This window comes from Pituophis catenifer, unplaced genomic scaffold, assembly GCF_029215685.1.
Source record: "Pituophis catenifer annectens isolate HBS135680 unplaced genomic scaffold, rPitCat1.0.hap2 SCAF_3, whole genome shotgun sequence".
Lineage (NCBI taxonomy): Eukaryota > Metazoa > Chordata > Lepidosauria > Squamata > Colubridae > Pituophis > Pituophis catenifer.
The window spans coordinates 30,771,894-30,796,319 of NW_027256883.1; the positions used below are offsets into that span (position 1 = coordinate 30,771,894).

Below are 24,426 nucleotides of genomic sequence, written 5' to 3' on the forward strand. Positions count from 1 at the left end.
GACTGTTCCAGATCCTGAAGATGAAACTCAAATACTTTGGCCACCTAATGAGAAGGAAAGACTCACTGGAGAAGAGCCTAATTCTGGGAAAGATTGAGTACAAAAGAAGAAAGGGACGGCAGAGAATGTGTTGATTGGATGGAGTCACTGAAGCAGTAGGTGTGAGCTTAAATGGACTCAGGGGGATGGTAGTGGACAGGAAGGCCTGGAAGAACATTGTCCTGGGATTGCGATGGGTCAGACATGACTTTGCAACTAACAACAACAAATTGCTTCTAGACTCTTTACAAAGATGTACTTTATCTCTACAAACACTTTTTGCTGTGCAAATCACAAAATCTGGATAATCTGGTTTAATGAAGGATTAAATTAGATTGAATGGATCAACAGTAGAGATGCTGAAGATAACTAGGAAATTACAGATCAGGCCATTTTACAAAAGGCAAAACCTAAATACGCCTGGAAAAGGCAATATCAATACGGCTTATAAAATTTAGGACATAAAAGGAAATATGCTTTTTCTTCTGGTATTTCATATCTGTAGCTGAAAAAAATAGTTCTTTAAACAGACAAGTTCTTCTGAACTAACCTGAATAATCTAAAATATGTCTGGTTGTTTTTAATATGCAGCTCATGTTTATGGCAGAAGCAGATATTATCAAAGTTACTTAACCTGATTTTCATGGCAGAATTGCTTTTTTTATTGCCAGGTAGTGACTAATGTGTATTTTTATATGTTTAAAACCTAGCATTTTGTTGGTGTTAAGGGCTAGAGTTCCTTTTATCTTCTGTGTTGCATTAGAACATTTGCATTTTGTGAATAAATGTGCAAATACTTGTCTATCCAGCAGCTTTTTGGAGGTCTTTTTTTTCCCAGCCTTCCTCCTTGTGATCATTTACAGAAAGATTATTTAATATTGAGTCAGCTTTAGTGGTTTTCAAGTGTGATAGGAAGGCAGTGATTATGTTAAAAATGTTTGAATAAATGCAGGTTGGGCTTAGTCATTTTTCTCATCCAAATGAGCATGTCAGCAACCAAGGGGCTCGGGGGCAGGGAATCCTCAACTATTGTTGAATTGCAGAGATCACCTTCTAGTAAATTTCATATGGCTTCCAGTTTATTTGATGCACTGAACCCAAATAATCTTGAAGTCAGACATTAATTTCCTGGGAAGCAAATGTCTCAACAGTGAATAAATCATGTGTGGCATTTATAGCAAGAAAGCAAAGAACTTGAAGCCAGAGATGTTTTAAAGCACAAATTGTACGGCATTGGCATCTGATATGGCAGTGATGCAAGTAAGCTGGTGACTTTGGAAGGGATCAACCAAGCAGATTAAACCTTGGAATTTAGTAGATCGTTGCTTTCCAATCTGTGCCTTTTCCAAATATTTGGGTTCAGTCCCTAAAATACCCAACCATCAAGGCCATTTTTAGGAATTCTAGAAATTCAGTCTTTTATGTCTTTTGGAACACCATCCCTGAGATCTAGATGGACCCAACTCTAATAGCTTTCAGAAAGCTTTGAAAAGCTGGCTTTTCCCCCAACGGTGGCCAGGATTTTAAGGCTCTGGATACCTCAACAGAATGTGAAATCTGTTCCCCATTTCTTCTCATTGCATCCTGTCAATATATTGTTTTTCTGCTTTGATTTTTGTCCATGGAAATGAATGAACTAGTAAATGGAAAGTATGTGGGGGAAATCCAAATATCAAAATAATTGTGGATCTTAATGATTAGTTTTACTACTTTTAACAAAAAGTATGGCAGTAGCTGATCACTTGAAAAACCAAAGAATACTTCAAAGAGAGCTTTGTGTGTAACATCTGGGAAATAGTCCTCTTCTGAAAACACCTTGCACAGGCAAGAGTTAATCTGTAGAATTGAAAAGCTACTGTTATTTTTAATTTACTAATTAAAACATCAGTAATGAACTATGTATAAATATACTTTATCATCTTCAGTTTGTTTGACTTATGAAGATGTCCAAACTCAGGCAAAGTACCAAAAATGCTGGCACAATCTCCAAGTAAATTAAATTGATTTTTATTTTATCTTATGAGAAAAAAACCTCTGAAGATAAGGTAAATGTTTGAAATATCAATTTGAAATATTGACTTCAGTCAATGACTGACTCCTGGTGACTGCCTGGATAAATCCCTGGATAGTTTCCTTAGTGAAATTTTTGGAAGTGGTTTGCTATAGCCTTCTTCCTACAACTGAGAAGGAATACATAGCCAAAATTAGCCAACTGGCTTTATCTCTAAAGTAAAGCTAAAATTTACAGTCTGCTTTTTCCTCTTTTTTTTTTTTAGTTTAGTGCCTTTAACCACTATACCATTATATCAAACTGTCTGTCTTATATAGTGTTGAGAATAGGCTTAGAGGTGCTACTGTCTATTTTTGTCCTATTAAAATACATGAAATACTAGATTACGATATTTTCTTGAAAGCTGTAATCATCTAAAGTTCTAATAGAAATCAATATAAAGTGGATTAAAATCAACTTTCGTAACAGAAATTGTTGTGAATATGTGAATATCTCCTTAGAGCAGTGTTTCTCAACCTTAGTCACCTGAAGATGTGTGGACTTCAACTCCCAGAATTCCCCAGCCAGCAGAGTTATCAGATTCTTTGAAAGTTTTGTTTATATATTGTTTTGATTGTTAAACTTATACAGTGGAAAGATGAAATTCTCTTCTGTTTTGGAATTCTGGAATCCACATTGGAATCATCTAGCACTAGAATCTCCTTGGCCAATAGTGCTATAAAAGAAGATTCAGTTTTTCCCCATGGTGTTTTTACCAAGGAAGAATCTTCTCAACCTTCTTGCATTTCACAAGAATCCAATAATTTCCAATAATTATTTTGTTGTTGTTAATTTGAGAAAAATAGGAAGGCATAATGAAAAGTCTACCAACAGCTGTGTTACAAGAGCAAATCCTATTCAACCATTTTGTGACCGTTTATTGCCTACCCTATGAAATATACTGGCCAGATCTCTTTTTGGTCAGGAGGGCTGGTTTCCATCTGTCCCTTATTTGGCAGTGGTCAAGTCTGCTATCCTGTTGCTTTTCTCTGGCTGAATGAGAACTAATGCTCATCTGGCATGGACACTGATGAAAATGGATTGCTTTTGCCTGGAAAGGTCCAGGAAACTTGGAATTATTCAGCAGAAATACTGCGCTTGAGATCAAGGATTCCAATATTTCTAAATCTGCAATCGAAATGAGAACTGCATAAATGTAGACCAAAGGAACATATGACAATTTACAATTTACTATTCTAGGTATAAGGGGTACACATATTGGCCTAGTAAATTTTTTATATATTAAATTAATATTTGTAGAACTATTACTGTTTGAACAAGAGCATGAGGACAATTGAAGTTAATTATATCTGCTCTCTGTTTACTTCTTTGCTTTAGAAATACGTTTATACTTCTCTAGCCTATTTGTTGCAAAATAAGAAAAAATCTCACTAAATCTGAAAAATTCTGAATAGCTATACAGAAGTCACTTTTTTGGAATCAGTGTTATTTTAGGGTTTTTTTTTATACTGAGCTCCCAGTGCTTTGCTTTTCTTTTCTTTTCTTTCACAGCCATGAAATGTTAAAAAGGACACGTTTAGAATTCTCTTCTGTTTAGGAATCTTCAACACATCCTGGAGCCTCGCAGAGTAAGATGAATATAGAGGCCAATCCTGAAATTTTGGAAAACCCAGCTTGAAATCTACTTAAATTATGTTTTTATGTAAATTGCTTAAATAAGTGGAGATATAAATATTACATACAGTATTTTTTTTCTGTTCCTCCAGGAAATGATTTGTTTCTAGTAGCAGTTCACGAACTGGGACATGCCCTTGGATTGGAACATTCAAATGATCCGACTGCTATTATGGCTCCATTTTACCAATACATGGAAACTGACAATTTCAAACTACCTAATGATGATTTGCAGGGAATTCAAAAGATATACGGTATGCTCTTTTTTTAAAAAAAAATGTATAATGTGAAAAAAGATTATTTCAGCTGTGTACACTGAGATATCATTGCATACATGGTCAGTTTCTTGGAAAGCTATCAATCAGCCTGCAGATTGACACGCTTAAAGCTCTTTGTGTTCTTATGATTCTCTCAACCTGTTCCTGCAGTGTTCATTGTCCAGAAACTAGTTTAGTTTAGTTTAGTTTAGTTTGGTTTGGTTTGGTTTAGTTTAGTTTGGTTTAGTTTAGTTTAGTTTAGTTTAGTTTAGTTTAGTTTAGTTTAGTTTAGTTTAGTTTAGTTTAGTTTAGTTTAGTTTAGTTTAGTTGATTTGTATACCGCCCTACTCCCGAAGGACTCAGGGTGGTGAACAGCCAAGCAATAAAATACATAAATACACAAAATTTAAAAACCAGATAAAATCAAATTAAATCATTTTGGCCCGGACAGATTAAAACACCCCAATAATTTAAAAACAGATTAAAATTTATTTATTTATTTATTTATTTATTTATTAAATTTTTATACCGCCCCCTCTCCCGAAGGACTCGGGGCGGTGAACAGCCAAAATTAAAAACACACAATACAAATATTAAAATACATTAAAACAGAATTAAATTATCTTAGGCTTCTCCAATTTAAAACCCCATTACCCATAAAATTCACCAATTAAAAAATTTTTTTTAACCCAGCCCGGCTTGCTGAAATAAAAACGTCTTCAGGGCCCGGCGGAAGGTCCGGAGATCCGGGATTAGTCGTATCCCTGGGGGCAGTTCATTCCAGAGGGCGGGTGCCCCCACAGAGAAGGCTCTTCCCCGGGGGGTCGCCAGCCGACATTGCCTGACAGACGGCACCCTGAGGAGACCCTCTCTGTGGGAGCGTGTTGGCCGGTGGGAGGTTATCGGAGGCAGAAGGTGGTCTCGTAAATAACTGGGTCCTAAGCCATGGAGCGCTTTGAAGATGAGAACCAACACCTTGAAGCGCACCCGGAAGACCACCGGAAGCCAATGCAGCTCGCGCAGGAGAGGTGTCACGTGGGAGCGCCATGCCGCCCCCATAAGTACCCGCGCGGCCGCATTCTGCACCAGTTGGAGCCTCCGAGTGCTCCTCAAGGGGAGCCCCATGTAGAGAGCATTACAGTAGTCAAGGCGGGAAGTAACGAGGGCATGAGTGACCGTGCATAGGGAGTCCCGATCCAGAAAGGGGCGCAACTGGCGTATCAGGCGAACCTGATAGAAAGCCCCCCTGGCCACGGCCGTCAAATGCTCTTCTAAGGACAGCCGTGCGTCCAGGAGGACACCCAAGTTACGCACCCTCTCCGTGGGGGCCAATGTCTCGCCCCCAATAGTCAGCGATGGCACCAGCTGACTATATCGGGACGCCGGCAGCCACAGCCACTCAGTCTTGGAGGGATTGAGTCGGAGCCTGTTCCGCCCCATCCAGACCCGCACCGCCTCCAGGCACCGGGACATCACTTCAAGGGCATCGTTGGGGTGGTCTGGGGTGGAGATGTACAGCTGGGTGTCATCAGCGTACAGATGGCACTGCACCCCAAAACCACGGATGATCTCGCCCAGCGGCTTCACATAAATGTTGAACAGGAGAGGCGAGAGGACCGACCCTTGTGGCACCCCACAAACCAAGTGCCTTGAGGTCGACCTCTGCCCTCCAGCCAACACAGACTGCGACCTGTCGGAGAGATAGGAGGAGAACCACCGTAAAACAGTGCCTCCCACTCCCAACCCCTCCAACCGGCGCAGCATGATACCATGGTCGATGGTATCAAAAGCCGCTGAGAGATCTAATAGGACCAGAACAGAGGAGCAACCTCTGTCCCGAGCCCTCCAGAGATCATCAACCAACGCGACCAATGCTGTTTCCGTGCTGTACCCGGGCCTGAAGCCGGACTGGAACGGATCTAGATAGACGGTTTCCTCCAGGTACTGGGGGAGCTGTCGCGCAACCACACTCTCAACAACCTTCGCCAGAAAGCGAAGGTTGGAAACTGGACGATAGTTTGCTAAAACAGCTAAAAATTTACATATTAAAAGAGGGAGGAGATTAGGCCAAGCCCGCTTGATGGAATAAAAAGGTCTTCACAGCGCGGCGGAAGGTGCGCAGATCCGGGATCCTCCGTATCTCTGGGGGGAGCTCATTCCAGACGGTAGGTGCCCCCACAGAGAAGGCTCTCCCCCTAGGGGCCGCCAGCCGACACTGTTTGGCTGACGGCACCCGGAGGAGTCCCTCTCTATGAGACCGTACTGGCCGGTGGGAGGCTATTGGTGGTAGTAGGCGGTCCCGTAAATAGTTGCCATTACTTTAAGACTAGTTGGTTTAGTTTAATCTAGTTTAGTCCTGGGATTTTTGTGATACTTTTCCATTCAAGTAATTAACTAGATCAAATCCTGTGTCACTTCCTTGGGGGCCAATCAAGATCAGTGAAGACTTGCCATCTACTGTGGCTTGAAGTTCTAGTGGAAGATACAGTGAAAATGAAAAAAAAATGCTTGTTTATTAAGCTTCAGTGGCTTCTTCATTTCAATAAAGCCGATTCCATCTAATTCAAAGAATGAAATGACATAGCCCTGCTCCTGTGCCTCAGATTGTCTTTTGTTCTGTTACAGCAGAGCAAATTCTGTAAAAGAAGGCTGTGGGAATCCTTCTCCTGCAGCACTAGCAAGAGGGTTTCCAAGCTGGTCAGCTTTGGCAAATGATGTGGAACTGCCCACAGTGACTCACTGAAAATGGTCCACTTGGAGGCCCCTTAGCATTATGCCTTAGGTCTTCTAAACTTGATATTTTTGGCAAGTGCTAGAGACAACCCTGCAGCAGGTACCAAACTTTCAAAGCCTGAAAACGTCACCAAACTGGTCAATGGTTGATGTTCCCAGCAAGGCAGCTTTAACATACACTGCAAACTGTCCAGCTTTGAAGCACTTCATCCAGCATTGGAGAAGATAGTGATGAGGCCTTTTCCCACAACTCTGTCCTCAGATGGTCTAAGGCCGCTCCGTTGCTTTGTTAAAGAATTAAATTGAATCATCTCTTCACTTCTGCAAAGTACATCACAAGGCCTCCACAGAATAGACTACTCTGTTGAAGTGAATGTCAATTGCTTTAAACAATCCAAACTTGAAATAAGGAAGAATTTCATTACCAGTGCAGCTATTAAAGAGAGGAACAACTTGCCTCTTTGAATTGTGGGTGCTCCATTCTAAGAGGCTTTCAAGTTGGACAGTCATCTATTTGGAATGTTATGAGAATTTGTGCTTAGAATATTTCTCTTTCATTGCTGGCTGAGGAACTCTAGGAATTGAAATCCACACAGCTTAAAGTTGCCAAGGTTGAGAAACACTAGCCTAGATGTTCAATATCCCTTCCAAATCTTATGATTCTGTGTTTTTCATGAGCTTATTATTTATATCTGTTTCTCCAAAAATCTTGCCTTTTTGTGTTGTGTGAATTAAATATGTGTTTTGCTGTTGTTGTTACTGCTTTCTCTGGCACCATCCTCCCATTTGTTTTGCATCTTTTTAATCCATTCATATTACGAATACAGGAGACAGAATTTCTCCTTTTATTGGTTCAATATCAATGCTACTGAACTTCCCTCATTCCCTCCAGGATTTCCATTTCAATGTTTCTTTTCATGTTATACAGTAGTGGCCAAAATTGTGGAAACCTTTTGGGAAAAGTGTTTTTTCTAAAGCTAGCTAATAACACCACTTTTTTTTTAGTAGTAGTACCATAAAATTATATTATCAATGGAAAGATAATTTAATCAAGAATATAATGCACTAACTTTTATGAAAGATTTGCTATTAGAATAGGAGTTACAGTATAAAGAAGAAAAGTGAAACACGTAAAAAAAACGAGATATACAAAAATTATCAACATAGAAAAAAATGAGATATACTAAAATTATCATGTCAGTTAATACTGAGTTGGGTAACCTTTATCATGAATTATGGCCTTACAACATCTTCCCATGGAGTGAACCAAGTCTTTTAGTCAGGGCCGGATTTAGATGAAAAGAGGCCCTAGGCTATTCCACTTATGAGGTCCTTTCACCAGTGGTGGGATTCAATTTTTTTAACAACAGGTTCTGTGGGCGTGGCTAGCTGGTCACGTGACTGTGTAGGCATGGGTAGCTCGTCATGTGACCGGGTGGGCGTGGCTATGTGCATAGACTTTTTTCAGAGGGCTGAAAAAAGTCATTTCTGACTGGGCCTCGCATTTTTGACCGGTCCTCACACTTATGACCATCCTCACATTTATGCCCGTGCAGCTTTCTTAACAACCATGTCACTCATTTCACAACTGCTTCTCTTCACCATGGTGACAAGATAGGGCAAAAACGTAAAATGTGAGGACAGTCGTAAGTTCGAGGACTGATCAAAAGTGCGAGGACCAGTCAGAAATAATTTTTTCAGCCCTCTGAGTAGTCCATATGCATAAAAGGATACAGCAATAGAGAGGGATGAAGGAAGGGAAGGGAAATTAGAGTAGGAGGGAGGGTAAGAGAGGGAGGAAGAGAGGAGGAGAAGGAGAAAGGAAGACGAAGTAGGGAGAAGAAGAAGAGGGGGAGGAAGAGAAAGTAAGAAGGAAAGAAAAGAGAGAGGTGGTAGGTTTGAGGAGAAAGATTGCTGTACAGTAAAAAAGATGAAAGGGAAGAAAGCCAACCCCAAACAAATATAAAGATATTGAGATAAAGAATGAATTGTTAAACTTTAAAGAATAAAAGAGAACAAATATGAATAAATAACAATAATTAGAAACACACATACAAACATACAATGTATTTTCTTTGAACAGAGTATTTGGCTGGTTCACAAATTTAAACAGTGTTTAGTCATTTCAATTAAATTTACAATTTCTATATTTCCTTTTTGCCGTATTTATTCCTCATCTATTTTTGTAAAAAACCAATATTACCCTTCATCCTCATCTCTAATCTTAATCAAATTCAATTTTTCCCTTCTATTCTATATTATACCCCTTCCCATTGTCATCTATTTTTATATCCATCCTCACATTGGTTATGTAATATTAGTTGTTTAATATAAATTCAACATTTTAATATAAATCAATTAGTTATATAACTATCTTTTTTATATATCAATCAATATGAACATGAATATTCCAATTATTTCCATGCAATCCAATTTCTTACAGATCAATTAATTATATTCACCAATAATAATAAACCAAATAATTTCCCCCATATATTCCTCCAAACCACAATTTAGCCATTTCTGCTTTCACCACACTATACAATTTATAGTATGGTAATTATTACAATTACCTAGTTAAATAGAGCTTTTTTTCTTTTGTGTTTTAAAATCTCCTCTTTTTCCCTAAATTTCCCGTTGTTTGCACCTACCTTTTTTGGTGAGGAAAAAGAAATCTGCCTGCCTAATTTTCCAACGTGCAAAGCCAACAGCCTGCTTTACTTTCTCTTTCGTTTTTCAGTATAGCTAGGGGGAAAAAAATCTGCACTCTTTCCAAGCAAGCAGCAGAGCTCTGAGCAAAACAGCTGAGAGCAAATCAGCTGGGGGTCGGGAGCCGATCTAAGCAAGGGCTAATTAGCCTATGCTGAAGCTCCATGGGCCAATAAAATTACAAAAAACACCGAACCGTTTGTTAAATTGCTGGCTCCCTCCCACCCCTCGCCCACCACTATTTATTGGCAATAAATAGTGGTGCGGAGGGGCGGGGCAAGCCAGCAATTTAACAAAGGGTTTGGCTGCACCACTGGCTCTAGGGCGGCCCTTTGAAGCCCCGCGGCAAGAATTTTTTCCTCTAGCCATCGGAGGCAGCAATAGATGGGGAGTGGGCGGGGTAAGCGAACGGCCGGCGATCCAACAGAGCAGAGAGTGAGGGTGAGTGAAGGCATGGAAGCTGCTTTCTCCATCCTGCTCTCTTGCAACCGGAGCCGGTGGGGAACCATGTGGCAGCCCACGTGGATCCCAGGCAGCAGAACTCAGGCTAGGGAAGTGGTGGGCAATTGTGGCTCTTTTATAACCTGTGGCCTTCAACTCCCAGAATTCCTGAGACAGCCAAGCTGGCTCAGGAATTCTGGGAATTGAAGTCCACAGGTTGTAAAAGAGCCACAATTGCCTACCCCTGGCTACGGTAGGCTGGCGCCACGCGGGTGGGAAGCGAGGGGCAGGCGAGCCAGCAATTTAACAAAGAGTTCGGCTGAACCCCCTAGAACCCCCAGAATCCCACCACTGTGTAGGCCCCTCTTGATCTTGAGGCCCTAGGCTGAAGCCTAGTTAGCCTATAGGAAAATCCGGCCCTGCTTTTAGTTCTGCAGCTGTTATAATGTGAAACCAAGATCGTATGATTGCTTCTATTAACTGGGTTTTATTGCTGGGTTGCTTCTGACTAACAAGTTTCTTTAGTCAGCTCCATAGATTTTCAATTGGGTTAAAGTCTGGGCTAATCCCAGGCCATTCCAGCAGTGGAATATGATTATCTTGAAACTTCAGAAAAAGTGATGTTATTATCTCAAAAATAAACTTTTCCCAAAAGGTTTCCACAATTTTGGCCACTACTGTATCTCATTCTAAACATTGATTTACTAAAATATGTTTGCATTGTTTCTATTCCTTCACTAGATAAACTGATTCGTATCTTGTTTAATGGTGGAAATGCCAGCAATTTTATTGAAAAGCAGTAATTTGTTCTAAGCCATTGCCATTGAACAAGAGTATAAGGACAATTGAGGTCCATTAAGTCTTTTCTCTTTACAAACATCTATTCCATATTTTACAGTAGCCTGTTGGCTATAAAATATGAAAAATGTCTCTAAATCTTTGAAAAGGTCTAGCTATAGAAATCATATTTTTGGGATCAGTGTATTTGATAAAACCCCCTTACCTTTTGGAGTTTGATCAAAGAATTCTAAACATCTTGAATATTTCACCAAGAATGTTTTAAACAATTTAAGTTTAAACAGTTTACAGCAAAGGGAGCATTTTAGTTCAGGTGTCCATGGAGATTCTCAATCATCCAGGTCATGAGTGTCCCAAAGATACTTTTCCCCAAAAAACACATTCTTGCCTTTTTTCTTTGAAAATATTAGAAGTTAAACATTTTCAAAGAAAAACAACCAAGAAAGTCCAGTTGCCTTTTGGTAAAAAAAATACCTTTGGGAATGTAGTTCAAGCATCCAGATCAACCTAAGACAATTTCTATTCCTTTTTATTTGCCCGTTGCCCTAACTGTTTATTTTTCCCTACTTTAAGTTTGTTTACTTATCTTTATTGAAACAACAGAGTCCCTTGATTCCTACTGCTTCTTGTTCCTTTGATTTATTTTCTGTTTGATTGGTCTGGGATCTTTGGATATGTTTAGACTGGAAAGTGCTTAGAGCAGGGAAGTGAATTTTCTTACAGTTGGATAAGTTTATTTGTAATTGCTACATCTGTTAATAAGACTGATGAAATTGTGACTGATGAAATATAGCAGCAATAATGTACAAGTAGCTAAGTTTTATATTGCATATTAAAGCATATTCTGCTTTTCTGCAGAGAGAGTGAGGTGATTCTATTTCTCTTGTGTAGGGTTTGTTCATCGGAGTTGTTTCCCATGAACTCATGAGTTGATAATCTAGGCAGAAAAGTCTAGACAATTTTTCTATTTTTCCTTGATGCTAAATACCAATTTCTAGCAGCCGTAAGCTAAATCTTGAAGATTTGTGGATCTTGGGAGTTAGACATGATTTTGCTAAACAAATTGTACATGTGCATATTTTCCTTTGAATTCCAAATTTTTAAACTGAATATTGCCTGCCACAATTCCTCTGATGTCATGTCAGTGATAAAATCCAAAGTTGACTGTCACTTAATATTCATATTAAACATTGCTCAAATGAACAAATGTTGCATTTTTAACAAATTTATCATGCAAAACCGAATTTAATTAATGTCTTTAAAAGACTGCATACATATATTCTGTACACATGCAGTGAATCTTATAGGTGCCACCAAATATTATTAACTATTCTCTACATCTATAATATCAGGTGTTAAGGAAGCACAGCCTTTACTTGAAATCATACTATTTATTTCTGATTTGTATGGGATATTAAGAAAGAGGAAAAAAGCTTTGTTAGATCTGTCAAAGAAACAATTCATCTACAATTCTGTTTTTATATGGATAGTCCAATGTCACTAAGAAGGCTACATCAGAAGCAAGGAAAAGTCTAAAGTTTGACCCTACCAAACTACCTGGTTATTTACAGATAGTCTACCTCTAGCTTATTATTATCACAAAGTATATTTTTAGCAGTTAATCTGGCAAAGAGCACCCTAAACCATTTAAACCATCGATAATTATAATCTTAAAATAATGTGACACAACATTCATGTTTAATTCATTGACTAAAGAATAGAGATGTGCAACTATTTGGATATGAATCGCCTTTTCTACTTTGGATCTGAACAGCTACATATTCTTATTAAACAGAAAATGTTCTGTTTATCTTGAATATAATGAAATTGTTGCAAGATACTGCTTGTTTAGATGCACATCATCTGTTCTTATTAGCTCTTCAATTTGATATTTTGATTTTTAGGCCAACCTGAAATCCATTCTAATGAACTAAAGCACTTTTAAAAAGCATTTTTTAAAATTAAATTGTAGATATGTTATAACAACATAGATTTGTCCATCGCTTTCATTTTTTGTATGATTTAAATTCTACTATAGTAGTATTTTTTTATATTTCTGCCCCAGATATATTGTTCATCATATAGTATTCTTGAATATAGTAGAAGTCATAAGAATAATTTAGTTTCTTTCAATAGGATGATACAAAATAGCCATAGCTCAGCAATTTACCCTATTTCCCCCAAAATAAGACATCCCCTAATAATAAGCCCAATCGGGCTTTTGAGTGCATGGCAATTAGGCCAAGCACTTATTTCAGGGTTCAAAAAAATATAAGACAGGGTTTTATTTTCGGGAAAACACAGTATAATCAATAAAAAAAAGTGGATTGTTGTAATGGTTAAGACATTAGGCTAGAAATGAGGAAACTATGAGTTCTGATCCCACTTTTCTCACAAATCCAACTGGGTGACTTTGGGCCAGTCACTTTCTCTCAGCCCTAGAAAGAAACAATGGCAAATTACTTCTGAAAATCCCTTCCAAGTAAACTGCAAGGACTTGTCCAGGCAGTGCCCAAAATTTCGACATGATTGAATGGGGGAAAAAAGTAGAAAAAATTTTAACAGTATCCAGTATCAAGAAATTTAACTGAGAAGAATTATGCAAACTTAACTAGACCTTATTAGTTAAATTTCCATAATCTAGCCTTATAAATAACAATTAATTCAAATATGTGCATTTCTGGTCTGGTCTATATTTTTATCCACAGTACATTAAGACATCTCTCTGTAAGAAAGGAATGTGGACAGCTGTTTTTGAAAAAGGAAGAAACCTTGGAAAGGCTATATGGCTACAACCTTAATAAACTGTTCAATATAATTATTTAAATTGTAAGCACAGATTAATGCTTAATATATTCCTCTTAATTACTTGCTAATTAGTAAGTAAATACAAAAAAAATAGGAATACAGTTAACCTCCAAAATTGTGAGGATTCAAAATAATTTAAAAATAATTGTTTTCTGGTATCTTTTTTTTTTTAACAAAGAAATTATCTTTAAAAAAGAAACAAAAAGTAAAATGCAAAAAGTAAAATACAAACTATGAAGAAAAAGAAAAAAATCTCTTATACAGTATTTTATACTTATCAACAGCTGCTAGTTTACCAATGAAATTCAGTACTATAATATGAACAGTACAATGTATTATTGCAAGATATCACAGTATCTCTGCAGTAACAATATTACTGCACCCTTTCTTATCCAAAAGAGATAGGGTCACAAATTTCTGACAAGCATTCCTTGACAATAATATAACTTTTCCATTTCTTAATAACATGCTTTCTGCCACCCTCCAAAATAACTCAGTGTTGAGCTCTCTGATCATTTAACTTGCTAATGAAAATTATGTCATCACATTCTTATGCTATTTCATAAAAATCAGTATTATTTTGGTTCATAAAACCCAATAGTATGCAACTTATGTATATCACTCTTATGAGAGTTTTCTTTCTCATTTAAAGGTCCACCTGACAGAATCCCACCACCAACAAGACCCTTGCCGACAGTACCTCCACATCGTTCTGTCCCTCCAGCTGATCCTAGGAAGAATGATAGGGCTAAAGCTCCTCGGCCACCCACAGGGGATAAACCCTCCTACCCTGGTGTCAAACCCAATATCTGTGATGGAAATTTCAATACTCTAGCCATTCTCCGCCATGAAATGTTTGTTTTCAAGGTAGGCAGCCTTTCTTTTTCTTTTTTTTTTTTTCATTATTAGAGCGAGAGAATGCATCTTCGCTTTTTCAAAAACCAGCTCTCATTCAGCTTCTGAGCTTTCTTGCTCTTTCCAAGTTCAAGGAAGACATCTGAATGGCTTCCATGTCTAACAGAGAAAAGGCTGGAATGTTCTATTTTGAGGAATTGAATTAATGTCAGAAGGCAGTTGCAATGCTTCAAAAATGTAATGGTAAGTAAATACTGAATGTTATGGAGAAATTAAAAAAGGCATAATTCAAGCCATGAATAGAAGCTAATAGGGATGATTTGGTTGGGAATGTAGCCATTTCCACGCTTATTGCTATTATTGTGTTTTCTGCATAAGGATCCTGTAATTTAACTTTATAATTAGATCAGACACTTTATAAAAGATACTTGTCATTGTGCTGTGGTTGCCTTGATACATTCTGAGTGGAGGACAGTGTTAAAAGAAAGACTTTACCAGTGTTTGAAGGCTTTTTGTTACTGATATTTTTGGGTTGGTTCAATTTTTGTTTGTTTGAAGATGCGTCCCTATGGCACTTATTTTGATTTTAAATAGACTTCAGTTAATATTCAAAGACAAGCAAAGACAAGCAAAGCAAATCTATTGACTGGATCACAATAGTGATCTGGCACATTTTCTTGAATGATTTCCAAAATTCAACAGGGACATAATTTTAAATGAATTTTATGGGATATTTTGGTACAAGTTTTCAAAATTAAACAGAGGATATTAAATGACATTCTATTAGCTTCCAAACACGTATTCTAATTTTATATTTTCTTGAACTAGTTGTGATTTTTTTTAAAAAAATTATGTGAATATTTAAATAAATGTGCTTCTAGGGTACACAGAGTCTTTTAACTTTTCTTAGAAATATATATTTATAGAAACAACATTTAAGGATTAATAGAATAAGTGTTCTATTAGTTGTCTGGTTTGCTACATAATATATTTGTATGTGGTCCTTATCATTATATCTGCTGTCCTCAGAACTATACAAAGATCAAGATAACTCAAAAACATCAACCTTGGACTAAACTCTAATGCATAGAATACAACTGATTCAATATAATATGTTTCTGTGACTTCATAATTGAATTACATTTCTTATGGGAAAGACAATATATACAAGGCACTTGCATGCAAATTACATCTAAAATACAATGAGCAGATTGATACATGGTAGAAATTTTTGACATTCATTGGGGCTCTCAGCATGCAAACAAATGATAAGTTGGATCACATTGTAGGCAACAAATTATACTGACATTTCTTCAATGTAATAGTAATAGCAATAGCACTTAGACTTACATACCGCTTCATAGTGCTTTTACAGCCCTCTCTAAGCGGTTTACAGGGTCAGCATATTGCCCACAACAATCTGGGTCTTCATTTTACCGACTTCAGAAGGATGGAGACTGAGACAACCTTGAGCCTGGTGAGATTCATTCTGCCAAACTGCTAGCAGCTGGTGATCAGCAGAAGTAGCCTGCAGTACTGCACTCTAACCAATGTGTCACCGCGGCTCTTAATGTATTAAGTAATGTATTTCTGTTGGGCCCTCATTCCCCGGAAGCCCTAGGGCAACTACCCTTAGCAACAGGAAGATCTGTCTGAAGGTAGAGGGTGATAAGAATCATCAGGTTAAATCAGGCTGCCTTTGGACATAGGAACAGTCAACATTTGAACAATGAAACTACCCTCCTGTATGTGGAACGGTAAATTACCTTATAAAGATTGCATTTTAATTCCTACTGTATTTTAGAATATAGATTACAGAACATTTAATGAAGTTATTCCCTAAATTAGTCCATCTAGATTAATAGAGAGACCAACCTCCATGAATATCAAATATTTTTGTAGGTGGGACTTGATTTGTTGAGCAATTTATTAGGTTACTTAAATTATATATTTGGAAAAAGCTCTCATTAAAAAGTGTTTTTCTTAGAAGATTCCTCCTCACTAACATCATAAGTCTTCACTTATTCAAGAATTTAAATCTATGAGACTATACTACAGTGTAAATGACAATTTCATATCCAGAAATAATCAAGACTGTGTATTCTTGTAGGGCTCATCATGAACCAAATACTTTATTTAAATAGGATAAATAATGTAAAGATTTCTGGAAAGATTCTGGGAATTCTTTTTTCCTTTTCTCTCATAATGTACTATTCTCATTCATTTCCTTTTACTCTTTCATAGAATACTTTGGAGAACTAAGGTAATCTTAGAAAAAAGTTTTGAAGAATGACCTCCTCTGGTTGTGACCCACATTTTTAAAATATCAGAAATAGAGATAACTATTAATTTTCTCCCTTTTGTTACCATTCTTTTATCAACAACACTTAGACATAACCTTTGAGAGCTTTTTACAAATTATCTGAAGTTTCTTCCAACATTGTAGTGACAGTGTTTTTAAAAAAGCCATTTGAAGTAATATTTCCTATCATCACCAGCAGCCAAAACTATAATCGGTATCTCTCAACTTTAAAGAGACACAAATATCATCCTGTGAGTCTCCTTTCTGATGATGCTCTGATGTTCTACCTTTAAGCTTTTGTGCGCATTGAGGAGTAGAATTGATGGTCTCTGTCTTATTAGATAGCTGAGTTGAAGCTACCATTTTAAGTCTGATGATGCCAGGAAATAAATTAATACAGGGAATTGTGGAAATTAAAATATTTTTCTCCCCCACTCATCAATAGAGAAGAGGTCTCACTTATGAGAGGATTCATGAGCACCAATAAAATTGCCCAATTGATTATGCCAGTATAGAACTTCAGATTTTTCGGATGTGATATATTAATTGGTCATGAGACCCTTTGCTACACAAATATACTTGAATCTAATCCAATGAAAATAGTCGAGGAGACCAAGCAACTTGGCATTTAATAAATTGAAATAACTGAACATTATTTAACAATATTACTTAGTAGAATGTATAACTTTTCCTGATAACAAAACGAGTAGATTTCTAGGTAATTGATTCATGGTTACTTCATTTAATTTCATAGAAGAGTGTCTTTTATGTATTCTTTTTCAGACAGAACTACCAGCTTTTGAATAAAGCCTTTGTAACTTTATGATTTTATTTTTAATACCCTATGGCCATCCATCTTTGTGAATGAAGTGAAAGGTTAAGAATCTCATTTTCTAACTTGACATTAAGCAGGATATTAAAATTCCCAGCCATTTGTTATGCCATTCATCTTGTAAACAATAGAATATGCTCTAATTTGTTTTACACTGTAGAAATTATTTACTACATCACTAAAATAAATCTTATTTTCAGCCTAAAACTGTGGTTTTAGTTAGAAAGATCAGCCATAATTTTGCGAAATGCCTCCCTTTTAGTTATGAAACCAAAGCTGTAACTTTGATACAGACAGTAATCATTCATCTAATCTTAGAAAACTCTCTGCATGTCTACTTAAAAGTAAGCCCCACTGAATTTTGGTGGAAATTATTTCTAGGGAACCGAAACAAAAATGACAGATTGCATTGCATGTAATGAAGTATAGGCTTCTTTCGGATGTTTTATTTATAATTCAGTTCCTTTTCAGAAACAAAAGCATTCAAAAATAATATGCAATAAATAAAATTATTTTTTCCAACTTTTTCAGATAGTTTGTCAACTGAATATTAAAATGGTATGTACAGTACTTTGGACTCAGAAACAAAAAGAGATTTCAGAGCATGCAGAGGTGTGAACGTTCCTATAATTCCTTAAAGCAGTCATGTGTTTTCATTGCTACCATATGATCTCAGGAGTAAACATGTTTAGTTTAAGGCAATATTTTTCAAACTTGGTAAGTTTAAGATGCATGGACTTCAACTCCCAGATTTCACCAGCCAGCATGTTAGATTTTGATTTCTGGGAGTTGAAATCCTCACATCTTAAACTTTCCAAGTTTGAAAAACATTGTTTTTAGGCATCACATTTCCACATATTCCTAAATTTCTTTTTGTTTTCACATCCTTAATCTCACCTTTCTTAATGAATATTATCTCTTGTTTTATATTACATCTTATTTTATGTGCCTAGATAGATAATTTAGCAAAGATTTTTTTCCCTTGTAAAAAAAATTATTTACTGAAAAGTTTGACTACTCACTGATAGTGAATGGCCTAGAGCAGGGGTGGGCAAATGTGGTTCTTTTACAACCTGTCGACTTCAACTCCCAGAATTCCTGAGACAGCTTGGCTGTCTCAGGAATTCTGGGAGTTGAAGTCCACAGGTTGTAAAAGAGCCACATTTGCCCACCCCTGCCCTAGAGCATGGCTATCAAACTCCCAGCCCACGGGCCAGATGCATCACACATTGGCCACGGCCACGCCCGGTTTAGTGATGGGGGGGAAGTTTCGATACATCACGTGACACCTCCGTGACAACGTGAGTTTGACATCCCTGCCCTAGAGGTATTGTTGAAAATTATTCACAAAGTGAAAAATGCTGGTTATTTAGATTATTTTGATACCCAAAGAAAATGAAACATTGCTGGCATTCTGATGTTTAGCCATCTCGGATGTATTAAAATCTTTGAATGAAGAACATGGATTCTGAAATTAATTGACTATGAAAAAATAAGAGAACTAAGCAGAGCAATGTATATATGCTACCATTTACTTTTCAAAATTACAACTTTCACTTATTTTTGTGGTGGATAAAGTGGTTAGAATCAACAATGTAATGAAAATGATTAAAACTTTGGTTTATGTTTTTCAGTTGCAATGTAAGATACAACCTACATCTTAAAATACAAATTTTGTTACAAATAGTGTATCACTAGGCATTAGTACGAAACGAGCTCTGATGGCATTCAGTTTATCCTGAAGAAAACAAGAAATGATTGTGGCCATCTTTGGAAATACTGAGTGGACCACTGGCTATATATTAAGCAGATACATCTTGCTTACTTAAATGCAGGCATAGGATGAGTTACCATAGTAGTTATTTAAACTTCACTATATGACCCTACTTTCTTCCTACTCTAGATTCACTTGAGTGGCATTCTTATCTTGGCTGTATTTATGAATCATGACTAGGAAGGAATATACTTCCTCTCTCTAGATGATGAAATATAAGGCTATACAATTAATTTTACTTCTTGTTGTCTCTATAATGGAGTGTGTGTGTTATTTCATTATTTTTTCTCCCATTTTAAAACCATGCCACAGTGCTTTTTCTTCTTTTTATGCCACTGCATTTGTATCCCATCCTTTTCACAAATATTTATGCTGTGTTAGTTTTCCCTACTGCAAATAAGCAGGTTAACATTATTACATTGCAGCCAGTTCGTAGTTTTTTATACTGTAATACATGTAAATGTAATAGTTGCATGTTCAGTTATATTTTCAGAATAAAACAATAAGGAAAGGAGGAAAAACAAGAATAGAATATGAGACAATAGTGGGTGTCCCTTGATTCAGTTCAGAGAAATTCTAAATATGATACAAAAGTAAAATGTGAAGCTAAATAACAGGTATAGCTTTGATGTCATAACTGATGTCATGCATTTATGAGTTTCAGGGCACTTCTCACCACACAATAGCCATCTTTATTTAATTAAGGTAGAAGGCGCCTTTCAGCCAATAGAGAAATATATATGCAGAAATATTCATGATTGTCTTGTTCCATTTTCAGTAAAAAGTGTTCAATCTTCCTGATAAAAGATATTATGTAGAGTAAAACATAGTGAAAGCTGTAGTGTAGTGTTTTCTTCAATAAACTGAAAATGCAGCAGCAGATAATATATTTCTTTATTGAAAAGAGGCTGCATAGTAATTTTTATTATGTTTTAACTTCATGTGAAATGTTTTAACGCCGACAGAAAATACATGGAATGTTGATGAGCTCTATGAAAATGCACTTTATAATACATTCCACAATTGCTTTCATTGCAGTGAAATTGTAGCTATTCTCTTACCACTTTCTATTCATTAATGTAAACTCTGTGCAAGTAATTAAAATTGCAGTTGAGATTTGAACATTTAGAGCCTTATTAGATAGAGATGAAGAAAGTATTACTGAAAACAGATGAACTAATTTTTTGTTAATGAATATAGCTGATTTTTACCAGCTTTTTAGTAACTTCAGTAAAGTGGAATGTGATATCAAATCTCCGCTGAAGAATGAAAAGTACTTGACATTGCAGAAGTCGGCGTGTCAACAGCATTTTATGGTAACATCTAACGTACTTTTTAAAAACAGTCTCATAATTTCTGGAAGGTTGTTAGTATAGTTGTCTAGTAGGCATAGGATCCTGTTGATCAAAGTTGACCATGTCAGGAAACAGACAACACAAGGATTACAGAACTACTGGTTTTTGAAAGAATTTTATAAGCCTGAAGAAGTGTCCCCATCTCCCATGTTATATCAAACACAATCAAAACAGGTTCATTTTGGTATTACACATTTTTTCCTTTCCTTAGATTAAGTTGTTATTTACTTTAGTTTACCTGCTCTTTTATTCCTTTATCAGTTATCTCCATGCTCCACATCAGTGTTTCTTTGGAATATCATATGTGCAAGTGTTTTGGCTGGGCAATTTTAGGTGTGGAAGTTCACACCTCAAAGTTGTTAAGGTTGAGATAGATTGTAGGTGACCTTTGGTATATGTGATCTTTCAATAGTAGCCTGAAACATATCTACAAGTACATCATGAAAAAAGGAGGATTCTAATAGTGAAGGTTGGAAAGTAGAAAATGAGATCAAAGCTATATTAAGAAGCACATATTTCATGTAAAACAAGACTTAAACAATGCAGGAAGATTATTCCTGCATTAGTATAACAAAATAATTGAAATATAATAGCTTGTATGTAGAGTAGTGCTTGTGCAAATTGAAAGGCTTTCTTACCTCAAAAGGTAGGAGAGGGCAGTAACTACTGCAGGGGTGTCAAACTCAAGGCCCAGGGCCGGATGCGGCCTGCAGGGTGCTTAGATCTGGCCAGCAGGGCTGCCCTGGAAGCAGCAAAGGACTGGCCTACAGTGCCTCTGCCAGTGAAAACAGAGCTTGGAAGGACTTCATGCGGCTCCCCTGAGCTCCGTTTTCATTGGCAGAGAGTTGTAGGAGGCCATCGCAGCTGAAAACGGAGCTCATGAGGGCCGCAGGAGGCACTCTTGCTGGTAGAGGGTTGCAGGATGCCATTGCAGCTGAAAATGGAGCTTGGAAGTCTGTTTTCGCTGGCACAGCGCTCAGGTCACCACAGGCACCCACAAGTGACGTCAAGCTGGCCATACCCACGCTGGTCACGCCCAGCCCACCCCACAAGGTCAAACACATATTCTCTCAGTGTTCATAAAAAGACAAGATACATTCATCAAGAATCATAAGGTACAACACTTAATGACAGTCATAGTGTACAAATAAGCAATCAAATCATACTAGGAAACAATCAATATAAATCGTAAAAATACTTGGTTGGGATAAGAGACTATATTACTTAATGCCAGGTTTTAGTTGTTTTTAATCTGTTTAGTTTACAGGTTTGTTATGTTCTTTATGATGCTTTTACTTTCAATTGGGAGTCACTCAAAGGTGGTTATAAATTGGGTGGCTATATAAATATTTTAAATAAATTTAAGCAAAAATGCATACTATATATTATACAGCAAGACATATGACTAAGAGGAAAAAAAGACTGATGAGAACAAACTGATGAGAAAATGCAAAGCAATGTCTGGACAAGCAAATATAAACTACAGGCAAGCAAATGGGACCACAAGCAATAATAAACAGCAATTTTGGCTTGATTCCTGCCTGGAGCTCAGCTTAATAGCAACATTGCTTAAGAGCAAAGCTTGGCTCTTAGCTTGTGGCTCATCAGCAAACTGAGTTAACCCTGTGCAGTCAGTATAAGAGGCTATTGCTGGAGAACTACAGTAGTATGCTACAATGAAGTTGTCTAATGGATAAAGTATCAGTCATTCTCAAAATAACTCCTTATTCAAGTTCTGCCAGTGTACATCCATATCTATTGAAGATCAAAGGTTAGTTAACATTTTATTTGTGATAGCTCTACTGATCAAATGCAAATCTCACAACACAAATCTATTCCACAAACTGATTAAAATTACCCCTTTGGCAGGAGAACCAAGAAAGCATAATTGACAGAAATAATTACAAAAAATCTCAGCAAGGAATAATTTTAAATTACACTGAGACATCTCTCCATTTTTTTTTATCACAAACAAGTGTTATCTTGTAGTATTAACAATACATACCAAAGGGAATAATTGCAAGAACACTTCAAGCACAAGGCTTAATTAAAATTTCTTTTTGTTATAAAATGATAGCTTTTCAACTAATTTAGGTAGAGATTTTGAGAAACATTTACAAGTGCTTCTGGAAACACTGTAATCTGTGTAAATAGCAATAATATTTAAGAAACTGTTTCTTTGTTTTCTTATTGAGTATATTAGACCTAATCTTAACAAAGTACTTATTAGAAAAATTGCAGCATATCTTCAAGGTGTCCCAAGTAGACCTATAGGAAAAGGAAAAGTCACCCTTCTAACTTATTATTCCAAGAAATTTTTTCACTGTCACTATCAGTAGAGCAGCTTTTTGCATGAAGCCTGTTCTTGTAATACAGTGTAAGATCCAAAATGTATATTCTACCTTATCTGCCATTATTTCTAACCTACAATGCTGCCTCTGATGTAGAAGGACTCTTATCTTTACTCCATGCACAGATTCTGTAATTCCAGTTCATTCTTGCACAAGGTATAAGGAATAGGTCCTTCTTGGTCAGCCCCTCAATCAGTCAGCTAGTCAGGGTTATTGTGAGATGATTCAAAAGTTTGTGTGCCCATAACATTTGTTCCTTTCTTCTCAAGTGACTTGACTCAACCACAAGGGCATCACAATCTTTGGACAAATATTGCCTTCAAACATACTAGATAAAACCGTAGGTTCATAGTTGACACTAGATTGGAGAAAAGACTTTGAGAAATTTGAGGGAGCATCTTTACCTTGTATATAACTTATTACGTTGTTTTGCTTTTAAAGTTAGTGATGGTAACAGAGCTTCCTTTGTGAGCGCCATTGCTGCATAGTCTTTTTGGGGAAATTGTGTTGGTGCTGCCAGCTGGCACTTATTCCTTTAATATCTTGGAGAAATACTGTACATTGGGGAACCTAGGTTAGAAAATGATAAAACAAAACATCAGGATGGCCTTGACCTTGCTGGCCTTTCATAAGTCCTAAAGACCTAGTTTTGTGCTAAAACCTAAAGTCCTGAGTGTGTGTAGGGAACCATTTCTTGTAGTGCTAGTCATTGTGGGGTTGTCAATTTGCAAAGCATCCCTGGCCTGCTCTCAAGTTGCCATAGGCCAAGGGGAATGGGAAACTGGTGAAAGTGCATAGCAAAAAAACAAAACAAAAAAACAGATGCACATTCCACACTTATCTCCCTCAAGACTGTATCCCAGGGATACCTGCAGCAGTCGAAGGGGAGTGATCTCTACACCTAAAGTGACCTAATGAAATTGCTCCGTTAGCGAATGTGATTGATGACATACCCTGGGGGGCGGGTGGAAACAGGATCATAATTGGAGTGTAAATTATATAGGGTCAGAGCTGGCTTCACTTGGGAACATGCCGACATGAAGCTCCTAATAAATACTTGGATTTCTTTTGAAGACTTGAAGGCAAAAGACTCATGATTTAATTAGGGCATCCATCAGAACCCTGACAGGGGTATGATAGTTGCTCTGTATTTTAATGTATGTATTGTTGTAATTATTTTTACTTTATTTTAATTTTGTTTGCCATCTAGAATCACTTGTTTTAGATGGGCAGGTCTACAAATTGAATTAAGGAATTGTCAGCTACTGATGTCAAAGTGATAACAAAAACCACTACCAGATTGAATGCCAATAGTTTAAGACATTATGTGTCAGCCCTGGATCCATCTTTGGTCAGACTTTACAGGGGTGCCACAATGGGAACTGGAGAGTAGAGAAGGGAGTCAGTCATAACAACATTCTTTCACATGAGATCAAGGTCGGGCTGTTGGCACCTGGAGGGGAGTGAATGAAGATTGGCAGCAGCTG

At 37.0% G+C, this 24,426-nt stretch overlaps 1 protein-coding gene across 1 annotated transcript in view; it reads left to right on the forward strand.

Annotated features, from left to right (window-relative positions):
• The window catches only part of MMP16 (matrix metallopeptidase 16), a 167,413-nt gene that overhangs the window by 105,593 nt on the left and 37,394 nt on the right, over positions 1–24,426 (forward strand). The window contains exons 5-6 of the mRNA XM_070942149.1: positions 3,817–3,978; positions 14,123–14,337. Coding sequence (XP_070798250.1) covers positions 3,817–3,978; positions 14,123–14,337 — 377 coding nt within the window. The remainder of the gene's footprint in view (positions 1–3,816; positions 3,979–14,122; positions 14,338–24,426) is intronic.